The sequence below is a fragment of the Ambystoma mexicanum genome, chromosome 3q, assembly GCF_040938575.1.
Source record: "Ambystoma mexicanum isolate Mex_15411 chromosome 3q, UKY_AmexF1_1, whole genome shotgun sequence".
NCBI lineage: Eukaryota > Metazoa > Chordata > Amphibia > Caudata > Ambystomatidae > Ambystoma > Ambystoma mexicanum.
In genome coordinates, this window is record NC_090926.1 from 733,228,530 (window position 1) to 733,255,150 (window position 26,621).

Below are 26,621 nucleotides of genomic sequence, written 5' to 3' on the forward strand. Positions count from 1 at the left end.
CCTATGGGCAGCGTGTTCCCACAAATGGGGCCTACCAGCAGCCAAGCAGCTAATACTAGTTATCTTGCCAATTCCTGAGAATGTGGGAAAATGAAAACCTCAGATGGGGTCAGAAGCAATAGACAAGAAAAGGGGATGTAAAGAATTATGAAAGTGGTGTCTGAGAGGAGAACATTCTGGGGTTCAGTTTAAGGTTCTTTTAGGATGATGAGCTCTTACAGTGTGTCATTTCTAGTGCACACTTGGCCTACTTCAGAGCCTTCCATTCCCTGACATTTCTATTGTCTGGAGCCTTTATTCTGGGGGAGGTGGGGCAGGATGTGCGCAGAGGTACACTGGCCTATGTGGAAATTGGGAGACTTGCCAGAGGCTAAAACCTTTAAAAGGTCCACATGTCTATCGTGGCGAAATATCACCAGTAGGCCATCACATCTCCAGATATCTTAGTAGGACATTTTGTATCTGTAGGAGGCGGCCACTATCTGGCCACTATCTGGTTGATTGGGAGTTCCCCACCTTAATTTGCTGCATTTGATGATTAACAAAGAGGCCACAGCCCAAACAGCATTGTGACCTCCTTCCCATAGCTTTTTCTAGTTGAGGTGTTTGATTTGTTTTCCACGCATGGCAGGGATATCATGGAATAAAACGTCCTTTTTTCTTTCTCCTTGTTTTTCTTTTTTACAGTTGAAGATTATGTGACGTTATCCCCAAAAACCTCCTAAATGGACAACCTTTGGCACCTGTGAGGCTTTGAACATACCAAAAAAATTTACAAAACTAAACAAACAAAAAAAGCTTTGAGGAAGGAGTACCCAGGAGAAGCCTCTGACTGCCTCCTGGCTGGAGTTCTGCTTGTCTTCTGAGCATGTTTCGTGTTTTGGAGAGTCGCGCTTTGTCTGCTGCAGGTTTGGCACCCGGGGACACTACTTTTGCGTTGGGTGAGAGTACCAGCCGATCATCTGCCCGGGTGGCAACTATTTTGCTTCTTAACTGGTCTGCTATTTCTGCAAAGCACTTGGGCTCCCTGCAGATCCATGAAGATGCAGAGTGATGTCCTTGAGAAGTACATGTTATGAAGCTCCAGGTTTTAAACTTAGACGACTGAAACACATGGTTGGCTTTGTTACAGTACAGAAATTAGAGAAATACCATCAGCAACCACATGGCCACCAGAATACAAAGACCCAACACCTATGACTGAAGCAGCCCCACCAGCGCAAGAGTGACATCAATGGTGACTTGTCCACCAGTGTAGTAATGCTTTCAATGGTGTCTCGGGATACCACTACTGGCTGCTTTACTGCAAATGTTGGATTGGTTGGAATGACCTGGACACAAGCTTGATATTAACATGTCACTCTAAGCATGACAACACTATCATTGTAAAGCTAATTGTGTGCCAATGTTACCTGACCATGAGTGTGTCACCATCACTGACCATCTTGACCCCAGTTGGATAGCACGCTAAGCCACCTACTACCCACTGTTGTGAAGTCATTGTTGCCCCCTTGGACATGTGCCTGAACGTCCTAGTACCAGGCAGGTCAGTCAGTGGACCCAGAACTGAGGGCCAGCCACTAATGTCCTCTGTCACCACAGAAAGTCAGAATGAGCTTGGTTTCATGTTTAGTTCTCTTTATCTACATTGGCTTTTCAGTGTGCAATACTGTACCCACGGCCTTCTGCCAGCAGGACTCCTAGCATAACTGTAATAGATGTTTGTAATAAATCCATGAATCCATCATTCAAATTATAGAGTTCTATGCATAGGAATAAATAGACTTGTGCACCTTAAAGGCTTGTGCGCGAGGCCAGACACTGGATTACACACTAGTGGAGTGGGAAAGGCATAAAGTCACCGCCTGGTGAGAAATAGAGGGGGTGGTGGTGTATGGTGTAATAGATATGGGGTAGTGTTAGGCCATGCACTGATGCTCAGCAGAGGCTCAGGGGGGGTCCCACACTGCCATTTCCAGGCAATGCAGAGAAAGAGATGGCAGGGGTCACGCACTGATGGTCTGTGGAAGTGAAGTCCCATGCTGATGGTCAGTATTTGAAATTCTCACACACTGAAGATCCCCCACAGGGAGGTTACACCTTCAAACCGCAGTATATCTTTCAGATCAGTAGGCAAACATGTTTCTAGAATTGTAATAGGTCAACAACTCCACCTGCCTCCATTTTCTATCTCTTGGAAGGATAGGGCAATTTAAACTAACACGATAACCTGCTCTAGGTAATCCAGTTTCTCAATTTGAATGTCTAATGAATTGGGGAAAGATGGTGGACACCTTCACTTTAGGGAACCACAGACAGTCTCCTCTGTTCCATTATCGTGCTCTTGCTGCGCATGCCACAAAATGGCAGACAACCTGGCCACAGGAGCTGCTCCTGATATGTCACTGAGGGGATCCACTCGAGTGTTTGCTAAACTCTGTTGGCAAATATTCGCTTTCTGCACCACAGTAATATTTTTATCAATGCATGATTTCAGACTGCTCCTATGAAGAGAAGAAGGTTGTTGCATTCTTTAAGTTCCTACATTGTGTTTGTCGGGGGAACCAAGAGAATACAAATTCACCTTATTTTGAAGTGTTTGGAAATGCAGGGCCCAGCTGGCCATTTTTTATGGGAAATGGTGCCCACCAGATACAGCCACTCCCTCTAATCATTGTACCCTAAAGATGCGGGAAACTCTGTGGCCAACTAGCTAGTCCCTCCCAGCATCTTGCTATACCAATGTCAATGAACTAGGGGACAACCAGCCTGTCCCTGCCAGCATGCTGCCACAGTGATGCAAGTAAACTAGCCACCAACCAGCCAGTCCCTCCCAGCATGCTGCCACAGACATACATGCAAGTTAGATACTAGCCAATCAGACAACCCCTGTCAGCATGCTGCCATAGAAATGTAGGTAATCCACGGGCCAACCCGAAAGTCCTTCCCAACAGGTTGCCATTGATTGCAGATAAACAAGGGCCAACAAGCAAGTCCCTCATAGCATGCTGCTGTAGAGATACATGTAAACCAGGGCCAACCAGCCAGCCCCTTCCAGCAGGCTGCCACAGAGACATAGATAAATCAAGGGCCAACCAACCAATCCTTCCAGCATGCTGCCATAAAGAGGCACATAAACTACAGGTCAACACGCCAGCCCCTTCACACCATCATGCTGCAAAGAGATGCATGTAAACCAGGAGTCAACCAGCCAGTCCTTACCACCATGAAGTGATAGAGATGCAGGGAAACAAGTGGACAACCTGCCTGCCCCTCTCAGTCATGTTACTATAGAGATATAGGAAATCCAGCGGTTAACCAGCTGTTCCTATCCAGAAATGCTACCATAGAGGGAATCCAAGCCCTGACCAGCCTGTCCTTTCCAGCACATCGGCAAAAAGATGCAGAGAGACCAGGGGCCAACTGTTCAAGACTTCAAGGCCCAAACACCCTGTCCCTCTTTGGCAAACAAGGCAGAGATAATCCCAGAGTGTCACGATGCCTGTTCCCCACATGCATGCAATCATGGGGATAGAGTTGACCAAGGGCCTAGCACATTATGTCCCTTGTAGGTGTGCCCCTTACTGGGGAATCCTAAACTGAACCAGCTGGCCCTGCTTGCAGGCCACCAAACAAGAATCCCAGGGGCCCATACCACACCTTTCCTTGCACATATCTGCATACGTTTAGGGGCCTAATTCTGGAAAATTGCCCTGGGCACGAAATCTGGTAGTCGCTATTTTATTTAGACTGCTCGCAGGTTTGGGCAGATGGGCAGCTGCACTACTGAGTGGTGGCAGAATAAACTTGCAGCTAGGCCAACTCTATTCACGGGGAGAAATACATAAGGGGTGTTATCAACTGTACTTAACGCTGTCTGGTATATTCTCTGACTTCCTCTCCTGGGACAACATATCTTTTGTTCAAACAAAGCCTCCTGCCTCAATCTATATGTGGCAACATAGATTACTGGATTAGTGTAGCTGTTTTTCGCTCACTGTCCAAGGCCACTAGCACCATGTGATGGGGCTGATTGCCTAATATTAAGGAAGGGGGGTTAAATAGATGTTACCTACCCTGCACGGCAACGTATTGTGTTATTAAGTTAACAGGACTTCAGATACACCATCCCGAATGTCACGGCATAGCCACATGCTTGCAAATTACCTTTATGGCTGGAGCGGCACAGTTTAAGCTACCTAGTTTAATACACATGCCTTACAATAGTTTCTAGTTCACCGCATTTGTTTCTTTATAAAGAAGAGGTCCCATATAACTTTGCTCATCCTCGCTTCAGTGAGCTGGTGCCAGGCACACCTGTAGCTTCTTCCTGTCAACAAGTGCACCCAGCTCTACTTGTTCAACTATGCAATGAATGCCTTATATCTGTGTGTAAATTTGACTTTGCTCCCTCCGTATATATCATTATCCTTTTGTAAAATGATGATGTAGCATGGCAGATGCAGTTTCTTGCTTGGCCCTGGCAGCGTGGTATGCTGCGCCTTTGGGGGTGTCAACCTCATCTAAGGGCCATGTACTGTATCTTTAGGAGCAATACTTGTGTTTGTGATCTGAGGGGACTGGGTTGTTATGTAGCTGACAGCGGCTGCTGTCCAGACACAGGGCTGTAGTTGTAGTTTACTTGAAGCTGTATCCTGCATTTGTCTCAATCTGCAATAAAGCAATGAAGTAAAGACGTTGTTGTACCAAGACCTTTTATTACTTATGCTTAGAAGTCAGGTACTGTTCATTTAAAAGTATCATACTGCCCCTTTAAGGGTTTTGCACTGTCTCCTCCATATAGTGTGAGGATGAAGGGTAAAGTAGAGCATGGTTGGGTGGGCTGGTCCAGCATGGAATTTTTGTGACATAAACTATGTAAAACTCAGTGAGGGCAAGAGAGCACAGATGGTCTAGACATAGTAGATGGTGCAGAAAAGACATGGAACATGTACGTTGGAGGAGGCCATGGGGAAAGTGGAGGGCACTGGCCTTAGAGAACATCGAGGGTACAAGGACCAAGCACATTGGATATAGGGAGAGCCGAGAGCATGTAGGCCAAGTGCAAGGAGATGATGGAGGGTGCAGGGAGACAACAGATTGAGCAAAGGGGTACACATGGGTTGCATGGAGTGTGGCCTCCCCTGCTTCTTGATAGGTGAGATCCTCAGGTGAAGAACATGATAGACCTAACCTTCCGCCTGGACCACTACCACAATGATTTTTGCTGATTATAATGATTACAAAGTTGTTACATTTCAAAGAATGTTTTTATTCCAATATACAATGTTGTGCCTGGACATGTGTTTCAACCTTTCAAAGGTCCTCCTAAGGGCATTCTTTGATATGGTTCTTGATAAATTGTTCTGTGCTCATCAATCTATATATGTTTGACCATATTCTTCAGTCAATGCAGTCTCTCAAAGGAGTTCTGCTTTGGGGCTACTCTCATTCATACTCTTTTTTTAAGGGAATTTGTTGATAGTGGCAAGATTTATTTATCTCACGGCCGTTCAGATACAGCCATGGATACCCAACTTGTCGGGTTAGCTGATCCTCAACCCTTCTCTGATGCTTAAACGCGGCGTTCCACGAGGCTTATTGCAATTGTGTTAAACATATATAGATTGACGAACACAGAAAAATTAATCAAGAATGCTATCAAAAGAAGCCCTGAAGAAATTGCCATGACCAAACTGCTCCCTATAAAAATGCTGGGGTGAATCCACTGTAGACCAAGAATAGCTATAAACAACTTGAGACTGTACGTCAATGTGAAACAGCACATCCTACTTTAAATTGTGTGTTTTTAAATCTTACATTTCAAGATTGCTCTACAAATCCACAGATACTTTTCCAGACTTACAGGGTCACACGTTTTATTGAAATGTTATTTTTATTTGGATCTTTCCTGATTTTTAAAAAAACTGTACAACAAAAGCCCAACACCTCACCCCCCTTCAGCTGGATACCCCCCTTGAGCCTTTACATGGTATAGTTTACACATACACATAATCAACAGATATCAAGAATACACAGACGTTGGGGGCAGTGTTGTAAATTAAAGTCTGATTGTAAAAATTCAAGCACATTTGCCCAGTCAAAGGAACATTTAGTCTGTTCACCCTGAATTGCATAGGTGGTCAATTCCAATGCTACAAAGTTCCAGATCCTATAAAACCATTACGTTACCGCCAGAGAATCTTTCGATTTCCACTTTTGAGCAATCCTCAATAAGGCGGCCAACTGTAGCAGCACAAATGTAGTACATTTTTGCTTTGAGTTACTACGCGTAGCGGAGTCAAATATCAACAGCAGCTTAGACTTCATAGAATTAGGTTTCAACGTACCAAACAATTGTTGCATATACTTATCAATCTCTGCCCAATAACCCGCCAGTACCAGACAATGCCACCAAACATGACCCCAGCCCCCAATCGCTCCACATTGTCTCTAGCATTATTCCGACAAAGAGTATTTTATCTTATGCAAGTAGGTGGGTGTATAATGCCACTGCGTTAACAATTTATACCAGAATTCCTGCACGTGTATAGAACTGGTGTACTTAGGTATATCCGTCCATAGCGTTTCACACTCTTTATCTGTGATCAGTACCCCCAATGTAAGCTGCCATCTACATTTATAATGCAAGGGCAGGATAGGAGAAGACCCGTTCAAAATCTTGTACAGGTTCAAAATTAAGGCCATATTACATGGATTGGTAGTAACACATTTCCTAAAGGGAGTCAGCTCACTGACTGCTGCCTGCCTAAATGGGGGCGGGGGGGTAATATCCAGCGGGATTCCTGATAATATTGATAGTACTCTCTATTGTCCAACCCAAAGTCCAGCTTGCACTGATTGAAAGTTTTAAGGTCCTTGCCAATAAACAAGATTTTCCTGCATCCTGCTTGCTTCCATTTATTGAATACCCAACAGTCAGCGAATTCAGCATTAGAGAATATTGTAGTAAAAGGTGAGGTGAATGTCGTAAGACTATGCCTTTTGACCGCCCCATCCCAAATCTCTTCAACTAAATGCATAATTTTACTCCTTTGAATGTTAGGGGGACAGTTTTTTTGTATGCCATTAGGCTTCCACTAGCTTTGAACCCCCCCCATGCCCTATCCATCTGCAACCAACAATTCTCTTTGTCTGACCCCCACCAGTCCTTCATTATTCTGAGGTGTGCTGCTTGATAAAACTTATAAAAGTCGGGGAGCCCCAATCCTTCTCTTACGGTGAGAGCCGTCAAAACCTCATAAACCACTTGCAGAGGTTTATTATTCCAAATATATTCGGATATCTTCCTACGCAATGTTTTAAAGAAATGCTGAATTGTCGAATTGGAAGTGCCTGAAAAAAGTATAATATTTTGGGGAGAATAGTCATCTTTATAACATTTATATGCCCAATCCATGAGATCATTAAAGGACTTCCGTTTCCGAATTCGTTTGTAATCACTTTCAATATAGGGGTAAAATTAGCTTCATTTAAACCTTCCAAATTGCAACTTCCAAAAGCTTAATATACCCCTGTGCAAATCCGAATTTAGTTTGTGTGTAGGATACGATAGCAGGGGGAAAGTATAAATTGAATATTTCTGATTTGGCTAGATTGATTTTTAGACCCACAACCAATCCGTACTGCTCCAGTTCCCTTTCTATTCCCAATATGGATGTAGTTCTGAAACTACCAACAACATATCATCAGCATATACCATGATTTTGTGTTCTGTTCCCCCAAAGAATATACCATGGATATCTTACGTTTGTCGGATTTTTGCAAGAAAAGGCTTGAGAGCTATAGCATACAACAATGTTGACTAGGTACAACCATGTTTTGTATATTTCAACAGGAAAGAGGTAGAGGGAGAAGAAAACCATCAAGCATACCCTTTGACTAAAAGGGGATCAACCCTTTAAACTTCAAACACAAAGCTTATGGTTTCGTCACTGTACTCCTTACTCGAGGGGAGACTTCAGCACCTTCAGTCCATTCAGTTGGGCATAAGAAAAAGTATCTTACTCTAGCGCTTATAGAAAAATATACATATTTTAATATTCAATCTGCACAATGTTTTATAAAATACAGTACATAATGCAACATGTCCTGCCACTGGTAAATCATGTGTGGCTAGAACATCATAACCGCCAATATAATAACACAAACTTTTCTACATACACATAACAATCCAATTCATTGTTTCCATAAAGCAACTTGTGCTGTGCAAAACGTACACAATGGACATACCTCGTTACACACACCACTCATTCTCTCATACCATTCATCCTGTTTCTGTTGTGTCAAATACACCTTCAATATAAAATGAAACAAAAATCTACAAAGTGCCCAACATGTTTCTTTCCAATTTTTTAACAATATTCTAGCGGTTACCAGACATTTGGTCGAAAAAAATTGGTCGACCAGACAAATGGTCGAACCAATTTGGTCGAAAACCAAATGGTCGAATTTTTATATTTTTTATTTTCACCTTTTTTTTTTTTTGGGGGGGGGGGGGGTCCCACCCCAACCCCCTTTTTTTTCTAAAAACCCATTTTTGTAAAAAACGAAAACCCGAAAAATAAATATATAATTAAAAAAAAAAATTCGACCATTTGGTTTTCGACCAAATTGCGTCGACCAAATGTCATTCGACCAGTTTTAGGTCGACCAAATGTCTGGACACCTATTCTAGCTACTTGGAAATTCTTCAGGGGCTAAAGACAGAAAGGTTTGGTCATTTCTGTCAATACTGATTACATAGACAAAAAAGACAAGTGCGGTTTACGAGTTGTTTTTCTTGGTCGTATATGAGTCCTTTTTCAGTGGGCCCAAGTTGACCTGTGTTAAATGCAGTAGAAGGGGTGTCTCTCCCTAGAAGGGGACAGTAAACAATAAGAGATTTAGGGCCTCATTACGAGTCCGGCGGTAACCACGGCGGTAAAACCGCCTGGTTACCGCCGGACTCGTATTACCATTCCGCCTCCGTGATTCCCGGAATTACCGGGGCATTACAACCCCGGTTTTCCGGGAATCACGGAGGCGGAATGGTGTTAATCCCCATTCCCATCGAGTCCTATGGGACTCGATGGGAATGGGGATCATGGAAACACCGGCAGCATCTCGTAATGCTGCTGGTGTTTCCTCGGCCGCCTGCAGGCGGGCGGTGTTAAACCCGCCAGGTCAGACCTGGCGGGAACATCACCTCCCGCCTGCAGGAGTCGGGATCAGGCGGTTCGTTAACAACGGTGGCGCTAATGAGGCCCTTAGTGTCTTATTTCAGTGTTTCTGAGTTCAAAACATCTTAGGCCACTATTTCTAAATAACAGAGGTCTACAATCTTGGTTATTAACCATCTCGGCACGGATACATCCTACATCTTGGTTCACCTTGGCTATTAACTTGGTGGTTTCTATTATATTGGTCACGAGTGCCACACCCATTCTGGGCTTCATCAATTCTGGTGTGTTACCAACTAGCTATAGCAGTGGATTAGGTCTGTCTGTGGTACCCTATACCAATCCCACAGTAGCCAAAGTAAGTTTCCACACTTACCAATCGTGTATATCTGGGGAGAATCCACGCTGTAAGACAATTTAGAACTCTTTTCAGGAATTGTGACGCCCTGCTATACAGTTGTAACCGGATTGGCTCTGTTTCCCAAATAAATGTGTCACTGTGGGAAAAGTGGAAAATCAGCATTAGCTGGAGATGTACAAGCTAATTGTCCATAACTTGGACTGCGCACTCTGTTTCTCTTACCCACATGGATTAGTAGCTCTAGGGCTCTTCTTTTGGTGGACTATGTGGCGGCAGGAGTCCTGCTTTAAGTTATCCTCCTGGAGTGGCAAAATCGTCTTTACTGTTGTTTCCCCAAACAGTGCTTCAGTTCCTTAGTGTATTCCTAATTCAACATAAAGACAGAAATGCGATTTTACACATGGCTTAGAGCTAGAACGTGCTTCGGGTTCATTTTTATCCATAATTTTCAAATCATACCCTTAAGGTGTCCAGGCTGCCTGTGGCGTATACAATGGCAGCAGGGCTTCAAAGGCTATGCCCCTCGTGTAGAGTGCGGATAGTATCGGATGCTGCTTCACGTTTCCTCGGGGTGCACGTATTGCAGTAATTAGTTCCTACTTCTCGTGCACTAGCACTGGAGGCTGACTCTAAGAAGTAAATGGGAATGCTTGCACACGTACGGAAAAGGAAAAAAAGGGCAAAAGTTCCCACAGTTCTAAGTTTTCCATCCCATTGCTAGCGTCTCCCACACATTGCATGACTTCTTACCGTTGTTCTCGTGAATTCGGGCTTCTGTATTGGGTCCGGTTTTACAAGTGTAGCGGGTGCTTTCCCGCTGCACCTGCATCCGGGGCGGGTTTTGCTGTGTTCATATATCCTGACACCCTGCCTTAATTACAACCTGATTGTTTCCAGCTGGCGAGAGTGATTCCTCCGGTTCTGAAACTACCAACAACATATCATTAGCGTATACCATGATTTTGTGTTCTGTCCCCCCAAAAAATATAACATGGTTATCTTACGTTTGTTGGATTTTTGCAATAAAATGCTTGAGAGCTATAGTATACAACAATGTTGACATGGAGCAACACTGTTATGTGCCTCACTTCAGGGAGATAAGGGCAGCGAGTTGTCCATTTATTAATAAATGGACCACCGGGAGATTATAGTTAACTTTGATTCTTGCTATAAATTGCGGACCAAATCCCATCTGAGCCATGACCTGAAAAAGGAACCAACACTCTACACGGTCGAAAGCCTTTTCGGCATCCAATGATCGAAGGAACGCAGGGATCTGTTTAATTGTCACTTTATCTAGCACATGGCATACTCAACGTACATTATCATGCGTCTGTAGATTTTCTATAAACCCAGACTGGTCCGGAAAAATGATAGACGGAAGCAAGCTCTCTATCCTATTTGTAAGAACCTTTGAATATATTTTGTCATCAACGTTAATTAAAGCTATAGGCTGATATGACCCACATCTCCCAGGATCCTTACCTGGTTTTGGAAAAAGTATAATCTTTGCTTCCTCCATAGAGGAGGAAATGCACCCACAGCTTAAGAATTAATGATAGAGATACGTTAACCTTGGGGCTAATACTTTGCTGAATGTTTTATAAAAGGGAGAAGAGAACCCATCAGGTCCTGTGGATTTAGTAAGAGAAAGTGTTTTATTACATTCATTACTTCTTCAGTTGTAATTTCTTTTTCCAGAACATCCTGCTCTAACTGCGAAATCTGAGGAAGCTTTACTGTCTGCATATATAATATCTGTAGGCCTTCACCTGGTTCCCTGGTATGGTAGAGATGTGAATAGAACAAGTGAAATTGTGATATTATCTGAGACGTTTCGGTGGTGCTGCCCACGTCAGGTAGTAGTATCGATAAGATGGTCTGTGAGGCGATCTTCTGAAGTAATTGTCTTGCCAACAGTCTATCCGCCTTATTGGCCTTGGCATAGTATGAGTGGCACAGATACAGCAGAGATTTCTCTGCCTTTTTAGTTAGAAACATATTTAACTTGGCTCTTGCAATTCTATATGCTTTTAAAATTGCGGGATCTTTACAAATTTCCATTTCCCTCATTACATGTTGCAATTCGGCTTCCAGTGTTTCAACCAGAGCTATTCTCTGTCGCCATTTGCCATCTCAGCGATGATAGAGCCACGGATTGAAGCCTTAAATGCATCCCACACCACATTAGCAGAAACATCAGGTGTCATATTGATATAAAAAAATTCCACTATATTTGCCTCGATATTCCCCCTAACCAGCATGTCCTGAACTACGTCTGATGGATATCGCCAAGTCTATATCCTTTGGGTCGTCCCTTCTATATGTAACTGTATTGTTAGTGGAGCATGATCAGAGAGTGCAATTAGGTGACAGACCATGGTCGTAGCCCAGCCAATGAGGGTCTTAGAGACCCACACATAATCAATGGGGGAAAATGAACTTTGGACATGCAAATAAAATGCATATCCTTTTGTTTCCCCCTTTCGGGCCGGCCATGCTTCTACTAAGGCCAGATGAGGAAACCTTTGTTTTTGAAAGGTTCGAGGGTGCAGAATGCACCAAGGAGGTAACTGCGCTCAGGTCCCGCAAGGGGTCCCAAGCTATATTGAGATCTCCTAGTAGTATAATGTCCACCTCACATAACATTTCAACCTGAGCAATAACTGATTTCAAGAAGCTCTGTTGGCCCGTATTTGGGGCATTTATCAACGCCACCATGACTTTCCTAAAGCCTGTTTCCAATATAGCAAATACATAACGTCCCTCTTTGTGACTATGCGTTTTCAGTACTTTAGCATGGGGGCCAAGTTTCAATGTCAATAAGACGCCTGCTTCTTTTACCTTTGCATGTGCCTGTATCACCAGTGGTTACTGACAAAGGCGCAGTTTGTGCTTATCCGAGAAACAAATATGCATCTCTTGGAGCACCCCCAAATCGGTTGGTGACACCCCAAAAGAGCATCGAGCTTCCTACACTTCGCAGGCTTGTTCAAACCCCTAATGTTCAATGTAAAGCATTTCAACTGACCCACTTGACTACCAAGCTTTTAGTTATCTTATATACCTCATATTCAGACGTATTCTCATATCATATCTGATCCTAGGATACCATGCAGGCCCACTGCCCCCCCCCGCCCCTCCAGTTTCCCCCCACCCGCTGCACCCCCCATAGCCCCAACTTGTCGCAAACAAATCCTTCCCAAATTCTCCTGGTGTGAGCCACATTTTCGAACAAATTCTGGAGCGCCCGGCCCAGCCATGTACCAACTAATTCCCCAGGACAACGTGCGGGGTATACTAGTACCCCCATCTGTACTTTGACAGATAATTCCAAAATGAACTACAACATGAACTACAACATCCCATGCTCCATATCCAAATGATATTAGGGTTACATCAGATCAATAAGCTTTTCACTTTTGCTCATGTTTTTCCTTAATCAGTTTCTTTAGGAGTTTGACCTCTCAGGCGAGCCTTCCAATCCTTCTTTTGCTGTTGTTTGTGCTTCCTTGCACGATGCAGCACCACCGACCATTCCCATGATTTTGATTGCTGGGATGTGCAACCAAAATCTGAAATTGTTGCGCCTTCTCCTTCATCATCTTCAATGTGGAGTACAGCCATTCCTGCTTCGCGAAACATGACCCTGCGTTGCGTGGCCTCAATTGAGAAAAGGATTCCAAATGGGAATGTCCATCTGTACTTGATCCCCTGCTCCCATAGTGTTCTAATCACCGGTTGCATTTTGCGCCTTTTCTGCACAATGATCTGGGACAAATCTTGAAAAAGCTGAATTTCCATCCCGCTATAAGTGATCATATTTTGTTATCGGGCCATTCTTAAAGTCTGTTCCTTTTGTTGATATGAGGTGCACGCAGCCAAAACATTGTGTGGGCAGGCCCCTGGATCACTCCTTTTCAGGCCTGTCCTGTGCAGTCGATCAATAGATACTTGCAAATTTTCTTCACCCAGGAGAAAGTCCGCAAAAATCAGGGTTATTGCATCTTTTAGCTGAGAGTCTAGAACCGTTTCCGGTAGATTTCTCACCCTTATATTTGAACGACAGAACCTATTCTTCAAATCTTCATGTGCAGTTCAAGGTTTCATGTTGCACTGGAGAGTTCCTCCAATGCAATGTTTGTCTGTTTACTTTCTTGTGACAGAGCTTGTATTGCCTGTTCGTTAGCCTCAACCCGCTCTCCAAGGGTAGCAATATATTTTCCGAAGTCTGATAGCGATTGCTTTATTTCTTTTGGAAAAGACATGAACCGAGCTTGAAAGGTGGCTGAGAATTTTTCTTGGAACGCTTGAAAGCTTGCCGCGAAATCCTCTTTAGCCGCCATCATTGCTTATTCCCGGGATTCACTATTTCGAAGCAAAGTGGGTTGCCATCCTGAACCTATAGGGGCCGTCTCCTAGCCCGTTGCTCCCCAAAGTCTTAGCAGCAGATTTTCTTTACCTTGCGACTCCCTGGGGGGCACTGAATTATGGATTTATTTATTTCCCCTCGTCATAAGCAAAGAATACCAACCACGATGAGCCTGCAGGAATTGGAAATACTACTACGTCTGTGCTCAGACGCGGAGTGTTGATGTCATCTCCACCTTCAAAGTTCGTACAATGCTGCAATACGTCCGTGTATTAGACTGAAGGCGTATGACAATGAGTACTGCTAACCCCACTTTACTGGTCTCAAACTGTAGAATCCAGCAGGTTGGGTGTATGATGATAATATTATGTTGCCCACCCAAAAGTGGTCATCCTTTGTTGTTGACGTACCCACGATATATCACTGCTGTGCCACTGTCCACTGCTAAGTTTCATACGCAGGTACTGGCATACTTCTTGCCCCCTGGGCGAGTGGCAAATCGACCTTACTGCCACCTATATTATCTTTTGGAACGTGTTGCCACAGTGGTATGCAGCTGAATACGAAAAACAGTTCTGAGGCCTAATAGCAGTGCTGTCCTTTATGTCTCATATATCCCCTCCAGGCTGTGATAGTTTGAGGATAGTGCCCAAGCGCACGCCAAGCACAGTCCCGTGAATTGCCTCAATCCTATCTCAATGCTGAACCTGCCTGCTCATGGTTATATAGTTTGCAGAGCGTTTAGTGTCCCTTAGCTTCTATGCGGGGCCGCGCTGATGTATATATCAAAGCAAACAGCCTTACCGGAATCAATCTCCTGCCACTGTACATGAAAGAAATGCAGCCCGTCACTTCCGCTTTTCTTATATAATTTGTGCTTACTTCAACCACTAATCTGTCCATTGGGTCCCATCTTCCCTGATCAAAGTGAAGAAAGGCAGAGATGAAAGAGGGAAACAGCCCGATGATTCCCCCGCCATGTTGCAGCTCATATGCTGTCCCTGATCCGGTTATTGCTCAGCGTCCCACTTTACCTTTCTCCTCCCTCGCTGTTGCTGTTATTTTGGTCCGCGTGGCATATGGATCGCCTGCTTATGCGCTACACTAATTGTCCGTGTGAGAGCCCAGGCCCCGCATACACGGCCGCCGATAAGACTCCATGTTGAGGCCCGCCCTGAGATTGCAGCTGCGGGCACCAGCGTTGTCCCGTGTAACTCGAAGTGAGTCTGGTCTGCGTCCCCGCTTGCCAAAACTTCTTGTTGCTCCATCACCTGAAGGAGCAAACAGATCCAAAATCCAACCGGGACCCCTGCAGTTACGTGGGAACGTTTTGCCAGCACGAGTGTCCAGAGGCACGCACTTTGCTAGCATGATACGCTGAAGGCCAACGCTCGTACAGTTCCATATATTTCCCAATACGATTTTCCGCAGCCCTCCGCGCCTTGCCCATATATTCTTTTGATTCAATGTAGCATTCTGGAGTCAAGAAATATGTACATTTATCCTGCTTTGTGGAAGTTACCGGTCTCTCCCGAAAGCGAAAGTGGAGGAGAGACGTGCAAACACGTCTTCAGGCTGCGGCGGCCATCTTGGAATCCCACAGGGTCCCAATTTTAAGCATCTTTGTGCTTAAGGTTTTGGGCACATTATGTGAAAATGTGTAGCGTGTATAAGATATGCCCGTTGAAAATACAAATGCCAGCATTGCTAGAAATTAACATATTTTCCCAAGGGCGCAGTTATGTGTCTGTTGTGTTCCCAGATGTCTTGCTCTATAGATAAACTGGCCATCAGAGGACTTAATCCCATGCACGCACTCCCTGCAGCCAATGAGAAATACTTGCTTATATCTTTCCCATGTGAAAGAAATGTCCAGCACTTCGTGCATGACTTCTAAAGTGAACTCATTTGACCATCGCTGCATAATATTTTCAGCTAGTCCAATACTTGGATTGTGCATGAAAGTTAATCATTAATCATAAGAGAACTGTGCTTGAGGAATTCTACAGCAGATCCCTCCTTAGCAGCTCGCCAGACCCCCTGACAATGGCTCTACTGTGGGGACTCCATATGCACTAACATAGGAGGCTCTGTTCTTCTAACACAATCACACTTCTAGTTCTTACACAAACCCTAACGTTCAAGCACCAAAGGTGTATAAAGGAGTTAATCATCTCCAGCTCTTATGATAGGTCAGTGGGTTAATGTAGCTGCTGCATGCGCATTATGTGTAACCTGCAGTTTACATGTTTGAACCACTGTTTTATCCCTTTGCAATCAATTAAAATGGGTCCTGTTCATATGGGAACCAGGGTCACTTGTTATTAGCGCTGAAAAGGTATTTTTGTTTATAGGGGTGCTATACAATGAATCACTACTATTATTCATTGTTTGTGGGGATGTTTTTTTCCTTGCTTCTCAGAGCGATTGATCTCATACCCTATAACCCTAATGTATGTGCCGTCCGTGTATGCCCTAGTGCTACCCATAACAATTACATGTGCATACGGTCACACCTAGGGTGCCATGCTCCTTATTATGGTAGCCACATGTGTTCATGCCTCTGTGTGCATGACATATGCTATAGATTGTAGTTTAATAGAATATTTCTCACAATCAATTATTTTCCATCTGGCCACATACATGTGCTACCATACACAGGCCCTCATTACGACCCTGGCGGAAAGCGACTGACCGGAGCGCCACAGCGTAAATAGCGTTTCCGCCATTGCACGAAGGAGCAAAGTGCGGCCCATTCCGACCCATCGGGCACGAGCACCACGCCACGGCGGAAGTGCAAAGTCCGCGATGGCGGAAATGACCCCAAAACGGCCCACACCGCCGCCGTACGGCGCCCTAGGTGCAATACCGCCACCCCTCTTAGCGGTCACCGCAGTGTGCGCCTACCGGAAAGTACGGTGCCCGGAAATATACGGAAACGGAAGTTAAAACATGGGCCCGGAACGGGAAACATCCCGGCGTACACCTATAAAAACACTAAAACCACACAACCACTAAAATCACTACCCTGAAACACACCCCAACCCGTCAACCACCCTAGCGAAACCAAGAAAAATGGGAAAAGTAGCGAAGAAAGCGTGCGACCGCAAGCGGCAGGTCCACTTCTCCCGTGAGGAACTCACCGTGCTAACAGAGACCCTCCAGGAGAATGCTGCCGTCGTCTTCTCCACGCAAATGACCAGGACGGCACTTGCAAACAAGAAGGCCATATGGGCTCTGGTGGCACAGCGGGTAAGTGCGGTGGGGACCGCACCCCGCACCCCACAGCAATGCCGCAAGCGATGGGACGACCTGCGGATACGCGTCCGCAGCATACTCTCTGCCAACCGCAACATTGCCACAGCCACCGGGGGAGGTCCTGAATCACCCATCAAGTTGACCCCCTGGGAAGAAATCTGTGCCTCCACCATCGGAATGGAGAGCATAGAGGGAGTCGGAGGGATGGAGAAAGGAGTGCAGACATCCGAAGATTCAGGTAGGTGGGCCAGATAAAACAATGCCAAATCCACACAGTCCATCCATGTGAAGTACCATGCGTCCACATAGTGCAACAGAAACACATGTCCAGGAGAACGTCCACACACATCGGCCTGAAAGCGCACGTCAAAACCCACAATAAATACATAAATAATTAAAAACCCCTAATACACGCACTACACGTGCAGCAGGCACACCCTAACTGCAGGCTGCCAAACAACTGCACCCTCACTCCACACACAAATCAAAGCACCTCCAAGACCCCGACCCAAATCACCCTCAGGTACCACCCCAATGCATGTGATACAATGCCATTCCAATTCCCACTGACCCATCAATAACCCTCGCCCTCCTTTACTCCACCACAGGGTCCGATCCAAACGACGAGCTACAGGACACCCCTACCAGCACACCTGCAAAGAGGGCCAAGACCAACGGCCAGAGACCCTCCACCTCAGCTGCACGCATCAAGACACGGCAGCAGCACAAATCAGGTGGCAGCACAGAGGAGGGAACATCAACAGGCACCCCAGCAGCCAGCATGCCCACAACACCACCACCACAGGTCCCCCCAATGGATGCCACAGAAGGCACTGCCTCTGGTGGCAGCAGCACCATAGGTGACACCCCATTGATGGCAGCATGCTCGGACACAGAAAACGGGGATGCCGAAGTCAGATCCATCCATGACCTGTCCCAATCCCCCTGTCTGTCCCATCCCGTACAACATGAGGATACCACGCAGGGGCACCCACAAGACGACGACTGGCCATCCCCCACAAGCCCTGTGGCAAGGCAACATGAGGACAACAGCCCCTCTGTGACACCCCCGCAAATGTCCATGGCCCAGCAGAGGCAACAGTCCCTCGACCAGTTGATCGAACAACAGCAGCAACTGGCCACACTCCTCAAGGACCATGCCGATGAATGTGGGGGCACTAAGGCAGACATAGAAACATCAACTGAGACACTTAGGGCAGAAATGGAGAGAGGTACAGAGACGCTAAGGGCACAAATTGAGAGAAGCACCGAGAGCCTGAGGGGGGAACTGCATGCGACGTCCAAAGACGTATGTGCCGAACTTGCCGCAGTGCGCCGTGTGCTCACTGAGCTCTCGCAAACCCTTAGGGACATGCATGGACGTGAGCAGGCAGACACATCATCCGTTGCAAGTTCCGTCCAGGGCAGCCCCCAACGTAGATCTGGAAGGAACCTGCGCTCCACAGGCAGGGGTGCCCCTGATACCCGCAGAGGGGGCATGCAATAGCGACAGCCCACTGACAATGAGCATCTTTGGACACTGGTGTTCGGGGGGGAGGTAGGAGGGTGGAGGGGGTGTGTTGGGCTCACTTGGGTGGCGGGTCGATAGGGTGTTCAACATGATATCACATATGCCATAAAAAGTGCACGATCAACCAATGAGAAGTGTGGACATTGATATTTGTGTACTAGGCCATCATAGGCGTACAGTCCATATTGTGCATGTCCCAGACACACGCAGTGCCACGAGTCCCGTGTCCATGTATCAGCCACCAGGCGTGAGTGCTAGAAGCATACATCAATGAGATGCTGACGAATGTCACGGGCCTCCGGTGCCTCGCAGACTCCATGAGGTGCTGCCACATCCCCACCCTCATCATGACCATCATCAGGTGCTTGCAGTTCAGCGTCAGGGGGCATGGGCACATTTCTACGTACGCACATGTTGTGGAGCATGACACATGCCATCACCATCTTTGCAACCTTCTCATGGCGGTACAGGAGTGCTCCGCCAGACCTGCTGAGGCAGCGGAAACGGGTCTTCAGTAGGCCGAATGCCTGTTCAATGACTACACGGGTACGTGAGTGGGCATGGTTGTAGTCCTCCTCATGCTGGTCCCGTGGGTTCCGGACTGGTGTGAGGAGCCATCTCTTCAGTGGATATCCAGCATCACCTGTATGTGGACGAGAAACGTATGATGTGGAATGCCATTGATACGTACGCACACCCCCCCCCCCTTCCTGGCAGGTCATTGCCAATTCACATACCCCACATCATCATGCATGTAATGAGACTCACCGAGTAGCCAGGATCTGTTCCCTGCGTGTCGCTCCATGTAGCGTGGTATTGTAGAGTTCCTCAAGACCATAGAATCATGGGTTGATCCAGGGAATCGGGCACAACAATGTGTAATGATCCTGTTGGAGTCACACACCATCTGTACATTCAGGGAATGAAATTGTTTTCGGTTGCGGTACTGGGCCTCCATGGCATGTGGGACGACCAATTCAACATGGGTGCAGTCGATGGCACCAATGCAACCCGGTATGCCGGCAAGTGCATGGAATCCCACTTTTGTGTTGGTTATTTCCTGCTCCGAGCGTGGTAGAGAGATGTAGTCGTCTGCGTGCTTCAGGAGGGCATCGAGCACTTGCAATAGTGTCCGTGAGAACAGTGGCTGAGAAATGCCATGCAACTGTCCGACTGTGTGCTGGTAGGTGCCTGTGGCCAGGAAGTGGAGTACAGACACCACCTTCAGTAGGGGTGGGATGGCGGTTGGGCTATCTATCATGCTGACAAGGTCAGCCTGTGTCATGTCCACAATGGCGGCTATGGTGTCCCGGTCCAGACGGTAGAGGGTGTGGATCTGCTCATCAGTGAGGTTGAACGGATGTGCTCGGAGGCGTGGAATTGCGGGCTGCCTGCGTGGTGGTAGTGGCTGTGCTGGTGGGCCTTGCTGGCCCTGCCTTAGCCTCCTCCTCCTCCTGCGTCTCCTCCGTGCGGCTGGTTGTAGTTGGTGTTCGTCTACTTCTTGGAGTCGGAGCACTTGCAGTGCTATCAGGTCCCCCAGGGCCAACATCGCTAGTCCTGCCGGTAGCATTTCGGTGTGGTTGTGGGAGGAGACTGGCTGTGCAATTTATGTGTTTTCAGGCTGTATGGCCTCCACCTGTGGTGATTGATTCCACCTGTGCAAACTGCTCTCCCCTTTGGCCGAGCACGTCCCGCGCACAACGCTGCAATTCGGGGAATTGTATCTTGCTATTGCAATCATGTATTTGTACCCGATGGCCGTGTAAGATTGGTTGATATGTTCATTCTGCTGTGGTCCCATTGTTTCACATACTATCTGTGCAGTCGCGAACAGACTTGTGAGGGGTCAGTGGGACGTAGTACTCGAGTAACGGTGGGCCCTCATGCATCACTGTACCGAGTTGCAACGACGGGCGGGGCGTCCCAATCGTGGGTGAAGGCAGTTGCCATTTTCACACACAGCCGCACTCGATGGAATAATTAGTGATTTCAAACGGCCACAGATGCCTTTTCGACGTGATGTTGCAAATGAGGAATTCGAAGGGCGGCGCTTTCGGTTTCCAGCTAGCGGCGAGGAGATGCCCACAGGTCTGACTGCAAATGTAACGTTCTATTGTTCTATGTCCTTGAGACAGGGCCCATGGCGAGGGAGCAATGATTGATATGAATAGTTTGGGATGCGCAATAGCTACGTGGGCGATGAGGCCGTCCGTTCCCAAATACATGTTACTTCACAACACTGGAATTACGGGCTGGGGCACTGTGGATTTAGCAGGCTGCATAACGCACAGACTCAATGGATGTTTCTAATGTTATGTGAGTAATTATTCAGGCATTTTGATCCCGGGATGAGGGAATGATGGATGGATGCATGGGCAGGTGATTTGATACAGAGTTTGCCATGTACAGGGCTTCTTGGGATCTATCCGCCTCCCCTACGCTATGTGATGCAGGGCTGCCATAGTGGGACCATCGTCCATCTGGCCTTGTTGAGCCCTCCCTGTCTCGAGGCGCCCTCAGACACTCGTTTGTGATGGTGTTTGCACCTCGATATAGATGGTTATGAGTCGCAAGTGGTTTTGGGGTGGTGATGTTCCTTTGGAGTGGGCTAGCATGCATATGGCTGTGGATTTCGTGTGATCATTGAAGTGAGTTGTTGGTATGTAGTTCTGATGGCCATTCTGTTCTTTTTCTTTTCTTTTGGTTGACAGGTATCTCCTCCCCTTTTGCCACTGCCATCTGTATGCCACTCCTGCAGATGGATTTTACTCCCGACACCTGCTGCTTCGTGTTAATCAGTGGAGCAGCATTACGATCTTATGGGACGATCGCCAATGGGCCACATGCCCTTACGCAGTACTGGTGGCTCGGAGCAACATTTCGGCCTTTCAGCTGGACTAGTGCCTCCCCATTGGGACGGCCCTGCGGTTCTGTGCGCTTCCATGTTGCCTTTTCGTACGTGCATGTGGCTCTGTGTACCATGGGGGAACAGGGCGACACACAGGTAGTGGCTGGTCATTTCTTGCGGAAGCAGCCCACAATGGTGATTGGTGTTTTGGAGTTCATGGCCTGATGGCTGTATGGGCTTGGTGATTTTGATGTGCATAAAATTTCTATTCTGATTTGGCCCGTGTAGCGTTTTTCTTTGCAAGTGATGTGGCATATGCCTATTTGGGGGGCGATGTATTGTGAGGAGATCTGCATTGGGTTCCAGCTTCGGGGTTTAGTTGCGTGGTACTGTGCTGTGCGCGTTTGCCTACGAAGCCCAGTGAGGTCAGGGATGGGGGCTGCCAATATGCCAGTTTGAATGTTGTCATGCTCAGGGGCGGGGGATTGGGTTTTGTGTAACAGATGCCGGTCAGCCAGGTGGACTGGTGGAATGATGTGGTTTTCGGAATATTGCTGGTCACAGGTGCCTGTGTTTGCGTGCGTTTCTTGGTGGGGGACTGTGGTCATGTCCATTGGGATGGCTTCTGTATTCGTGCCATCTGTGCCCTGCAGCTCCCATTGGCCCCTCTTGTGTTTCTTTTGTTCGTTGGCATGCATGGGTGACTTGTACATTTCAATGGTTGCATTGTGGCTTCATTGCACCTACGGGGAGTTGTACTTTGTGGGCAGGGAGCGGTGTACAGGCACTCAGTGGGGCCGTTTACGGTTGATTCGCGATGCCGTACTTCTCGCCATGGCGGAATGGTACATTACGCCGTGCCTGATGGCGTTGGGTACATGTCCGCTAGGGTCGGAATTGGCGTACCGTTGCACCATGGTGGTGTTTGCGGTTTGGCATGGCGCGCGCGCGCGTGCTTGGTGCAGTTAGCGTTGGCGTTCACTACGGTGTCGCTAATGGCTTCGTACTTTGCGGTGACGGGTCATAGTCGCACCGAGCGCTATTCGATGGCGGTATTGCATTTCCGCCATCGTTTTTCGATTTCCGCCAGGGTCGTAATGAGGGCCACAGTGTTTTTGCTGCCAATTATCTTCAGTGACCTTACCTCCTATATCTTGTGTTGTTGCCTGTCTTGTGACCTTAGTTTTCCGACTTGTTAACCCCACCAAAAATGACCCTCCCCCCTGCCATATGTCGTAAATGTTTAGCATCTGTGAAATAGGATCCAATGCAAGTGTCCCAGAATTCCTCCAGCCTTTCAGTGTCGATGGCCATCAGTAAATGTGAAGTCTGGCAGGGTCAGGACAGTTCTTGCTCATTTAAATGCTGTTTCCATATACTGGTGCGCTAGGATCCTGACAGCATGCTTTTTTTATAGACCTACAACAGGAAATCCAGTTATTGGCCAGGGTCTCGCCAATTGACATGTGCAGGGAGATCTTCACCAGACAAACTATACTGGCCGTGCAGATGGTACTCGCTGTGACCCATGCCCAGACTAGAAGCAAAGAACCAGCCACAATTCACATTGCAAGAAAGTCTGTCCAACTGACTCTCTTGTGGCTATTGCTTTTTACTCTGCACTGTTAAATACACAACTCCTCCCAGCACTGAGCTCTGTATTTCAGGCCTGCTGCTTCTGTGTCTCTGCTTTCACCTAGAAACGACATGGTATAGAGTGAACAACTCTATTTCGAAAGACCGCTCTGATACAGTCTTTCTAAATCGAACTGTCATGCCCTTGGATGCACACGAGTGCGAGCAGAGGCTGGTAGGGGTGGCTTGGCGTAAGAAGGAAGTCACGAGTGCTCGAGGTAAGTGGTGTGTGTGCGCGCGTGTGTCTGCTGTGTGTTATGTTATGTTATGTTAAGGGTATTTATATAGTGCACCGTCACCAACGGAATTGGTCGCCAGGCGCTCTGGCGGATCTGTAAACGAGTAGGTGGGAAGGGTTCGTAAGGTAAAGAGGGAATAGGATAGTAGGAGGGGTGGTATATTGTTGGCAGCTCCAACTCGGTGGACACCGGGTGCTAAGCTTTGGTGCGAGTATTGGATCAGTGTCAGTCCACGTGTGCTGTTGGTGCAGCTTATGTGTTGCTGTGTGGTGAAGTGTGTGCAGCTTGTTGTGCGAGAGATGGTTGTGTGAGTTTCAGTGATATAGGTATGGAGAGAGTTTGAGCTAATATTGGTTAGTGGGTTATATGACATTTAACATGCTGATCAAAATAGTTCTGTCGAATTGTGGCACACGCTAACATTCCCAGTCCTATGTAGATACGGCGCAGGCTAGTGTTCCCAAATTCAAAGTGTGGCGCTTGCCAATATTCACAAACTCATCCAGATACGGCACCGGCTAGTGTTTTCAAAATCTAAGTGCGGCACATGCTAACATTCACAGTCCCATCTAGATACGGCGTAGGCCAATGTTCTCAAATTCCAAGTATGGCACATGCTAACATTCACAGTCCCATCCAGATACTAGCTTGCTTTAGCACAGCATCTCATCTGCCCTAGTCTCAAATGTGGCTCTTCCTATGGATAAGCCATAGAAAGCAGATGGCACACGAAGGGAGGCTCAGGGAGGGGTGGGTGAAACCCCACAATTTTCAAAAAAATCCCCAAATCAGAGGAGAGTTTGGGAGTCGAGTGGCAGGGGATCAGCTTTTATGGAAGAAAGGGGGAGGCGGCAACCCCCCTAGATATATCACATTTCCCCAATTGAGGGCTGCACAAAATTGGCTGAAAGAAAATCCATCTTTTTTGCCTTCAATATGTGGAAATATCACAGAGAACCACAAACACTCCACAAATAAGCATGCCTTTGCCCGCAAGTCCTTAATCTCCAGCCACCACTCTTGTTATTTACAGTACACATACGATTATTATAACACAGCGTTCTTTCTCTCTAATACCATATAGTTGTTATCACACTAAGCATGTTACTCGCCAAAAGCACCATCCCTGAATGCATCTCCTTGTGAAGGAACATGCGGTTGAACGCCCAGTGGCAGGCATCGTGGAAAGTTCATGGAGCCGTGCCATGGCATCCTGGAAAGTTCATGGAGCCGTGCCATGGTGAAAGTGATGTGGAGCGCTGTGAACGCGTCTCTGTGCGGATGAAAGTGTAGATCAGTGCATGGCTCTGGGAAGGTTAATGGAGGGCTACCATGGCGGAAGTGGGTTTAAATAGAGTGATGCCATCTTGTGATGAAAGTGTTCTCTATGCCATGGACACCCTTAGACTTAAGTACATGGCTTTCGCTTCAAGGTGCTGGAAGGCATAGAGGCAGAAGCCCACACAAAAAGAGTTCATCTTTCAAGTGTGAGGGAGAGGGCAATGTCAAAGGGGACCTCTATGTAATGCGGCAAGCTTGCCGTGAACTGGTTTAATGGCATTACTGATGCACAGGACGTTGCGACTGATCAAGACAGAGGATTCTGTGCTTTATTAGGGCCCATGGTGTATTGTTGTCAGTGTATGGTCTAGTCCATGCATGGAAGGATTTCCTGCACACACAGACTAAATATCTCAACCAAGGAGGCTTAAGGTTAATGTGGTAATGGAAAGATCTTACACACCCGCAAACACAATGACCAACTGTTTACAATGGTTGCCACCCAACTGTTTATATGCACTGGTAGCAGATGTAAATACCAAGTATTATCTGAGACAAGCGAATGGAAAACATGCTGTTACTCCTGACATCCCATGCCTTTCCTCTATCGGGTAAGGGGAATACTTGCATATGGCATGCACCGCTCAATCACATGGATCAGTCTCCTTGCCTCTTTGTCTCCTTCCTTTTCTTCCTTTTTCCCTGCATATCTCTTTATCCGTCTCTCATCCAGTCTATCTCTCCTGCATATCTGTTTACCCTCTCTTCTTTCTCCCTCTAGTTGGGCTCCTGCATGTGCATGTATACGTGGATGTGGATGGTTGTGTGCTCATGGATTTGTGCATCTCATGTGTGTGCATGGTTTTCGATATACTCTCCCACCCCAATCTCTGCCCTCCCACATGGCTCCGGAATAAAGACCATAGCACTGTGGAACCTTCTACTTTTACCATCTTCTCGGCAGGGTTCAGCGGGAGCAGCTGGCCGCCATCTTTGAGCTCATGAAGGAGAAGGAGGAGACCTTCGGCCCGATGTCAGAAGGGGACGTCAAGGAGCAGCTGAATCTCTACAACATGTAATCGGTTGCAGGGCTGCGAGATCGTTTGGTGGCAGCGATGGTGGGAGGTTGAGTGGGTCTATCGATTTTCTGTAGAGGATAGTGCAATGGCAGTCCAGAGGAGGGATGCTTTTGGACATTGCGACTATGCAACTGAAGGTCACCTACAGCAAGAAACTGTTCCATTGATTTGGAGAAGGATCCCAATTGTCCAGAGACTCTGAAGTGATCACGCCGATGTGGAAACAACTGTTTGTGCTCATGTCCATGTGTATATTTGCATACTCTTCATGAATAGGTCTAAAGACACTGCAGCACATAGGAAATGCATAGCCATTTTGTATCCCAAAATGTTTAGACATTCAATTATATTGATTCTGCTTCAACAATTGTACACATCTTGTATTTATTTCATGTACTTTTATTGAAACCCGTCTCTCAAATGCTTTTCAATCCAAACTGAACTTGGTCAGGTATGCTCTTGTCTGCAAATCTGGGCCCAAAACCAAAGTCAACCCTGGAAAAATGTTTAATAACAGCCTTCTACTTCACCGCGCGAGCCAGCAGAATAAGCAGAGACATCCCGTTCATGGGAGCCGCTGGGAGATCTGTACCCTACAATATTGAAAAATGAGATACAAATGTGAAATTTGTGTCACATTTGCCCCAAGAATATTAGCTAGCAAGGCACAGGCTTTAGACAATGTCCTTAAATAGCAAATGACCTCTTTGTTCACCAAAGTAGTCATCAGTTCTTCTGCAGCAGAAAGTGAATGTATGTGCCCAGCATGAAATTGCATGCCTGATGGAAGCACTGTATGCATGCACAGCAGGAACATCTATGTGCCATGGGGAAA

The 26,621-nt window shown here is 46.8% G+C and overlaps 1 protein-coding gene across 4 annotated transcripts in view; it reads left to right on the forward strand.

Annotated features, from left to right (window-relative positions):
* MXRA7 (matrix remodeling associated 7) overlaps nt 1-26,158 on the forward strand; it is a 309,537-nt gene extending 283,379 nt beyond the window's left edge. For 2 of the 4 annotated variants that reach the window (XM_069654665.1, XM_069654667.1), the window contains one exon: nt 25,672-26,158. In XM_069654665.1, the coding sequence (XP_069510766.1) occupies nt 25,672-25,786 (115 nt within the window). In that variant the 3' untranslated portion in view covers nt 25,787-26,158. Of the gene's footprint in view, nt 1-687; nt 4,697-25,671 lie in introns of those variants that run through there. The other 2 variants (XM_069654668.1, XM_069654666.1) reach the window with 2 other exon arrangements.
* The last annotated feature ends 463 nt before the right edge of the window (nt 26,159-26,621 follow it).